Raw genomic sequence first — 8202 nt, forward strand, 5'->3', positions numbered from 1 at the left:
GTTGTCTACTGGAACTAACAGACAGGTGGATTTGAACAGGGTGACGGCCAGCAGTACTGTTTCTCCGTGGTTTTATCATTTTGGGGACTCCTGAGATGCTTTTCTGTGCATGCAGATGAACATGTTCAGTATCTATCTATCTATCCTGATTTATCCAGCCCCTACAGTATAATTCAGCTCCACACATAATAACAGGTTGAACATGGGTGTCTAACGTTTTTATGAAGTCATCAGTCTCTAAATTTGCTTAACCAGCGCATGATGCTTATCAAGACATTTTCGTTGTCTTCGCGAGGTCTTAACATCCATCTGCAAAACTAACCGGATCAACAACAACAACAACAACAAAAAGAAGATATTTTCAACAACTGATTGACAATACCATTTTTTCTACATAAATCAAAAACCTCTGTCAGACAAATATGTTGACTCTGTTGTAAAAGCAAAGAAGAGAGAGAGAGAGGAGGGGTGTGTGTGTGGGGGTGGTGGGGTGGTGGAGACCAACATCCAGCACGTGGTGAGGGGTGGGGGGGGTGGGGGAGACCAACATCCAGCACGTGGTGAGGGTGGGGTGGGGTGGGGAGACCAACATCCGTCACGTGGTGAGGCGGGGGGTGGGGAGACCAACATCCAGCACGTGGTAAGGGGTGGGGGGGAGGGAGACCAACATCCAGCACGTGGTGAGGGGTGGGGTGGGGTGGGGAGACCAACATCCGTCACGTGGTGAGGCGGAGGGTGGGGAGACCAACATCCAGCACGTGGTAAGGGGTGGGGGGGAGGGAGACCAACATCCAGCACGTGGTGAGGGTGGGGTGGGGTGGGGTGGGGAGACCAACATCCGTCACGTGGTGAGGGGTGGGGGGTGGGGGGGAGACCAACATCCAGCACGTGGTGAGGGGTGGGGTGGGGGGGAGACCAACATCCATCACGTGGTGAGGGGTGGGGGGGGGGGGAGACCAACATCCAGCACGTGGTGAGGGGTGGGGTGGGGGGGAGACCAACATCCAGCACGTGGTGAGGGGGGGGGGGGGGGGGAGACCAACATCCAGCACGTGGTGCAGTGAGGGAATGATGGATGGAACATCTGTGGTCCCAGGAGAAATCAGATCAGCAGTAAACATGTGTATGTTGTTGTTTTATTTCATCTTGCTTCTGTTGGGGACTGGAGAGAAACAGAGACAGACAGACAGACAGACAGAGACAGAGACAGACAGACAGAGACAGACAAACATAGAGAGAATGACAGAAAAAGAAACAGAAGAGACAGACAGTCAGACAGACGGACAGACAGACACAGACACAGAACAGACACAGAGAAAGACAGACAGAGAGACAGAACAGACACAGACACAGAACAGACACAGACACAGAGAAAGACAGACAGAGAGACAGACAGAGAGTATGCTAAACTTGACCAACAAGAGTAATGTGACTAAACGAACCATCAGAAAAAAAACAACAACAATAGCATCAACAATAACAACAACAACAACGAAAGAGGGAAAAAAAAACAACAACTAAAAAGCCGGAAAACATTCAACAAACACAAAAACTTTCACACGGACAAAAAAAAAAGACACAAGTACAAGCACACCAACCTCCCAACTTACCTGCAACCAGAACCAAAACAGCCAAATACTTCATTTTTCTCTCTGTGTTATCAACGACAACTTTCCTCTCCAAACAAACACGGGGAATTGGGCGCCACAACCTCTTCAACTGTTCTTCACTCGATCAATCAATGCCGGAGACACGCACGCACACAAAGCCCCAAACTCTGACTCTGCCCTAGCCTAGCAGAGCGATGCTGAGTTATGTAAAAGTGTGACTTTTCGCGGCACGCCTTCTCCTCTCGCAGTACAGCAAGAACTCTTGTGATGAAGCAGAGAGACTGGCACTCACTATGTGAGGGGGGTGGGGTGGGTGGGGGAGTGTGTGTGTGTGTGTGTGTGTGTGTGTGTGTGTGTGTGCAGAATTCAGTGACGGCTCGCCAGTCGCTTCAGACAGAAGCAGTGATCGGCACGCAGCGCAGTCGGCATCTCACTGGTTGCAATTGGCCACAGTTCGTGTGTGTGTGTGTGTGTGTGTGTGTGTGTGTGTGTGTGTGTGTGTTGGTTTGCTCTGTGTGTGTGTAGGGGGCCGGGGGGTGGGGGGTGTCGGGCGTGTGTGTGTGTGTGTGTGTGTGTGTGTGTGTGTGCTGGTTTGCTCTGTGTGTGTGTGGGCATGTGTGTGTGTGTGTGTGTGTGTGTGTGTGTGTGTGTGTGTGTGTGTGCTGGTTTTCTCTTTGTGTGTGTGTGTGTGTGTGTGTGTGTGTGTGTGTGTGTGTGTGTGTGCTGGTTTTCTCTCTGTGTGTGTGCGGTGGGAGGAAGCGTGTGTGTGTGTGTGTGTGTGTGTGTGTGTGTGTGTGTGTGTGTGTGTGTGTGTGCTGGTTTTCTCTGTGCGTGTGTGTGTGGGGGGGGGGGGTATGTGCATGTGTGTGTGCGTGTGTGTTGGTTTTCTCTGTGTGTGTGTGTGGGGTGGGGGGGTATTGGGAGGGCATGTGTGTGTGTGTGTGTGTGTGTGTGTGTGTGTGTGTGTGTGTGTGTGCGTGGGCGTGTGTGTGCGACTGACTGTACAGGAATTATGATATGAAATATATTTTACACGTCAGTATCAATTTTCTTCACGTTAATCTGTTGTACAGGCAAATGAACACAAGAAGAAGAAGAAGAAGAAGAATTCTGCTGTTTGGAGGTGCACAGCTGATGGAGTTTAGACGAAAATGTCAACATTTTTAGAGTTGTACACGAAATTATTTTTGAAATATGGGCGATTCTGAATTCTCTTATTTTTAAAAACAAATCTGCGATAGAGTGTTAGACCTGCAAACGAATGTTGCAGACCAGATTTTGTCCGATGAACAAATTGCCTGCACGACTCCCTCTCATTCTTCCACATCACATACTGTTTACCTGTTTTTTATTTGTTTTTTTTACTTTGATATTCTATCTTTGTGATTTGGGCCTCTTGATGTATCAGTTTGCCTCGTACTTGTCAATGCGATTATAATTACAGCGATTCCTTTAACATGCCCACTTCAGTCTTGTTCGTGATGGTTTCTTATTGGGTGGTGATTAAAAGGACCTTGATTGACGCCCCTCCCGTACCTTTTGTGTCTACGTGCTTGTGCTATGTTGCTTCTTTGAATAAAGGAAATGTTTAAAGCAAGAAGAAGACTGAGTGAACAACAACAACAACCACAACAACAAGAAGACTGAAGAAGAAGAAGGAGGAGGAGAAGAACAAGAACAAGAACAAGAAGAAGTAGTAGTAGTAGTAGTAGTAGTAGTAGTAGTAGAAGAAGAAGAAGAAGTAGAACAGCAACAACAACAACTACTACTACTACAACAACAACAGTTCGAAAAAAAAATCTCCACAACCACACCACCACATCCCAAACACCACTGAGCTTCATGCCAAAACACGAACCAGAGCACACAGCACGCACCCTGCCGCTTTTGCCTCCAGCCTGCTCCCCCCCTCCCCCCGCCACCTTCACCCTTCTCCTACCACCCATCCTCCTTCCTACCACCCCCCTCTCACCTATCACTTCCCCTCCTCAGCCCTCAACCCCCACCCCCACCCCCAACTCAGTGAAGACTCACACAAGATAGCTGCATTGCTTTTTATCTCATCCCCGCTGCTGCATCGGTATTCTGACACACTGTCTGCACAACACGTGTACAGCACAACACAGAACACGTGTACAGCACAACACACAACACGTGTACAGCACAACACAGAACACGTGTACAGCACAACACAGAACACGTGTACAGCACAACACACAACACGTGTACAGCACAACACAGAACACGTGTACAGCACAACACAGGACACGTGTACAGCACAACACAGGACACGTGTACAGCACAACACAGGACACGTGTACAGCACAACACACAGGACACGTGTACAGCACAAAACACAGGACACGGGTACAGCACAACACAGGACACATGTACAGCACAACACAGAACACGTGTACAGCACAACACAGGACACGTGTACAGCACAACACAGGACACATGTACAGCACAACACAGAACACGTGTACAGCACAACACAGAACACGTGTACAGCACAACACACAGGACACATGTACAGCACAACACAGGACACATGTACAGCACAACACAGAACACATGTACAGCACAACACACAGGACATGTACAGCACAACACAGGACACATGTACAGCACAACACACAGGACATGTACAGCACAACACAGGACACATGTACAGCACAACACACAGGACACATGTACAGCACAACACAGGACACATGTACAGCACAACACACAGGACACATGTACAGCACAACACACAGGACATGTACAGCACAACACAGGACACGTGTACAGCACAACACAGAACACGTGTACAGCACAACACAGAACACGTGTACAGCACAACACACAGGACACATGTACAGCACAACACACAGGACACATGTACAGCACAACACACAGGACACATGTACAGCACAACACAGAACACGTGTACAGCACAACACACAACACATGTACAGCACAACACAGGACACATGAACAGCACAACACAGGACATGAACAGCACAACACACAGGACACATGTACAGCACAACACAGGACACATGTACAGCACAACACACAGGACATGTACAGCACAACACAGGACACATGTACAGCACAACACAGGACACGTGTACAGCACAACACACAGGACACGGGTACAGCACAACACAGGACACATGTACAGCACAACACACAGGACATGTACAGCACAACACACAGGACATGTACAGTACAACACACAGGACACATGTACAGTACAACACACAGGACACGTGTACAGCACAACACACAGGACACATGTACAGCACAACACAGGACACATGTACAGCACAACACAGGACACATGTACAGTACAACACACAGGACATGTACAGCACAACACACAGGACATGTACAGCACAACACAGGACATGTACAGCACAACACAGGACATGTACAGCACAACACACAGGACATGTACAGCACAACACACAGGACACATGTGCAGCACAACACAGGACACATGTACAGCACAACACACAGAACACGTGCACACGTGTGGGGAGCAGGGGGAAGAGGGGTATGTGTGTTGGGGGAGAGGGGTATGGGGCAGAGGAGTGTGTGTGTGTTGGGGGAGAGGAGTTTGGGAGAGAGGGGGGTGGGAGAGAGGGGGGGATGTGTTTGGGGAGAGGGGTGTGTGTGTGTTGGGGGAGAGGGGTGTGTGTGTGTTTGGGGAGAGGGGTGTGTGTGTGTTGGGGGAGAGGGGTGTGTGTGTGTTGGGGGAGAGGGGTGTGTGTGTTGGGGGAGAGGGGTGTGTGTGTTGGGGGAGAGGGGTGTGTGTGTGTTTGGGGAGAGGGGTGTGTGTGTGTTGGGGGAGAGGGGTGTGTGTGTGTGTTGGGGGAGAGGGGTGTGTGTGTTGGGGGAGAGGGGTGTGTGTTTTGGGGGAGAGGGGTGTGTGTGTTGGGGGAGAGGGGTGTGTGTGTGTTGGGGGAGAGGGGTGTGTGTGTTGGGGGAGAGGGGTGTGTGTGTGTTGGGGGAGAGGGGTGTGTGTGTTGGGGGAGAGGGGTCTGTGTGTGTTGGGGGAGAGGGGTGTGTGTGTGTTGGGGGAGAGGGGTGTGTGTGTTGGGGGAGAGGGGTGTGTGTGTTGGGGGAGAGGGGTGTGTGTGTGTTGGGGGAGAGGGGTGTGTGTGTGTTTGGGGAGAGGGGTGTGTGTGTGTTGGGGGAGAGGGGTGTGTGTGTGTTTGGGGAGAGGGGTGTGTGTGTTGGGGGAGAGGGGTGTGTGTGTGTTGGGGGAGAGGGGTGTGTGTGTTGGGGGAGAGGGGTGTGTGTGTGTTGGGGGAGAGGGGTGTGTGTGTTGGGGGAGAGGGGTGTGTGTGTGTTGGGGGAGAGGGGTGTGTGTGTTGGGGGAGAGGGGTGTGTGTGTGTTGGGGGAGAGGGGTGTGTGTGTGTTGGGGGAGAGGGGTGTGTGTGTGTTTGGGGAGAGGGGTGTGTGTGTGTTGGGGGAGAGGGGTGTGTGTGTGTTTGGGGAGAGGGGTGTGTGTGTTGGGGGAGAGGGGTGTGGGAGAGACGGGGGTTGGAGAGAGGGGGGGTGTGTTGGGGGAGAGTGGTGTGGGGACACACACACACACACACACACACACATTTAAATAGAAGCTGCATATTACATATGGGTGGAGCTGATGACTAGATCTTCAGGTAGATGGTTGTTGATTGCACAATTCTAGTTATCACACTGGATTTGTTCGAGAGACAGGGCATTGACTGCTTTGGGGAAAAAGCTATTGGCGAAGTGATTGGTTTTATCCTTATACTTCTGTACCGTCGACCAGAGGGGAGCATCTCGAAAATCCCAAAAGCTGGATGTGATTCGTCCTGGCTGATTGATTTTGCATTTTTGAGTAGCCGCTTATAATATATGTCTTCTAGAGAAGGTTGATCAGCCCCGGTGATCTTGGTGGCAGTTTTTACAATTCTGTTAAGGGCTGCAACTTCTGCCTTGGATATGTTTCCGTACCAAACAGTAATAGCGAAGGTTAGCACACTTCTAATGACTGCTCGGTAGAAATCAACCATGATTTCTTTTTTAATTCCGAACTTTTTGAGGCGCTGAAGAAAGTACAGGCGCTGTCTTTTTTTGTGCTTTCTTAACAATTTTTTCCGTATTTTTCTCCCATTTCAAATCGTTGGAAATGATCAGTCCGAGAAATTTAAAGTCGCTTGTACTGGTGCTAATGCCTCATTCTTGGTTAGAAACGTTGATAGAAGAACGTATACGCAAGTTAAAGATCCTGTAATCCATGTCCGCGTTCGGTGGGTTATGGAAACAAGAACATACCCAGCAAGCACCCCCCGAAAACGGAGTATGGCTGCCTACATGGCGGGATAAAAACGGTCATACACGCAAAAGCCCACTCGTGTACATACGAGTGAACGTGGGGAGTTGCAGCCTTCGGTGATTACACGGAACAAGTCACTTCTCATATTTTCCTTCAGATTGGTCCCAGAATTTTGGACGCTTAAATAGGACATCAAAGTATATCCATTAGGCCTATCTAAGTGAACTGATACTGGCGTCTGTCCTTGTTGTAAGAGGTTCCCGGTGCCAGAATTGACGTACAGCCATCCCTGTAGACCCTTAGCTTCATTATTGTCCAGATGAACGGATTCATAAAAAAAATATGAAAAATTTTAAAGAAAAAAATGTGATGTTATGTTCAGTCATTGTACCAGCTTCCTTGTTCCTCAACCAATCAGCAATCAGTGTTCCATCACAACAACCAATCAGCAATCAGTGTTCCATCACAACAACCAATCAGCAATCAGTGTTCCATCACAACAACCAATCAGCAATCAGTGTTCCATCACAACAACCAATCAGCATTCAGTGTTCCATCACAACAACCAATCAGCAATCAGTGTTCCATCACAACAAGGAACTGTTGACTGTCATCACCCGTGCAAGACAAATGATTTTCAACAAACAAATAGATAAATGGATGAATAAGTAAGCAACCTACTCGCCCCAGTCACAACTCTTAAGTGCTCCACTGGACTCCGATCCAAAAAGTCAGAAAAAGAAAGGTTCAACCGACGTGCCGCACGTGACTCTCTCTCTCTCTCTCTCTCTCTCTCTCTCTCTCTCTCTATCTATCTATCTATCTATCTATCTATCGAAGTGGATTTTTCTACAGAATTTTGTCAAGGACAACCCTTTCGTTGCCGTGGGTTCTTTTACGTGCGCTAAGTGCTAAATGCTGCACACGGGACCTCAGTTTATCATCTCATCCGAATGACTAGCGTACAGACCACCACTTAAGGTCTAGTGGAGGGGAAGAAAATACTGGCGACTACAGGATTCGAACCAGCGCGCTCGGATTCTCTCGCTTCCAAGGCGGACGCGTTACCTCCAGGCCATCGCGCCAACCCCCTTTCCAAACCAGTCTTCAGAGAACAGTGCAGGGAGGAGTAGGAAGCGAGGCAGACAGCGGAAGAAGAGGGAAGACAGCATTACTAAGTGGACCGCAGTCTTCATCTTCTTGCTTCGTGGGCTGCAACGTTCACTCGTATGTATACGTCTGCCCGTATTTACCCCCCGCCATGTAGGCAGCCATACTCCGTTTTCGGGAGT

General features: G+C 49.4%; 1 protein-coding gene across 2 annotated transcripts in view; it reads right to left on the bottom strand.

Annotated features, from left to right (window-relative positions):
- Positions 1 to 1872, bottom strand: part of LOC143301643 (uncharacterized) — a 122124-nt gene extending 120252 nt beyond the window's left edge. For both annotated transcript variants that reach the window (XR_013057818.1, XM_076616071.1), the window contains exon 1: positions 1611 to 1872. Coding sequence is in view for 1 of the 2 variants with exons in the window: in XM_076616071.1 (XP_076472186.1) it covers positions 1611 to 1644 (34 nt within the window). In the remaining variant the exon portion in view is untranslated. The remainder of the gene's footprint in view (positions 1 to 1610) is intronic.
- Positions 1873 to 8202: the final 6330 nt, after the last annotated feature.

The sequence above is a fragment of the Babylonia areolata genome, chromosome 27 (assembly GCF_041734735.1).
Source record: "Babylonia areolata isolate BAREFJ2019XMU chromosome 27, ASM4173473v1, whole genome shotgun sequence".
Taxonomy (NCBI): Eukaryota; Metazoa; Mollusca; class Gastropoda; order Neogastropoda; family Buccinidae; genus Babylonia; species Babylonia areolata.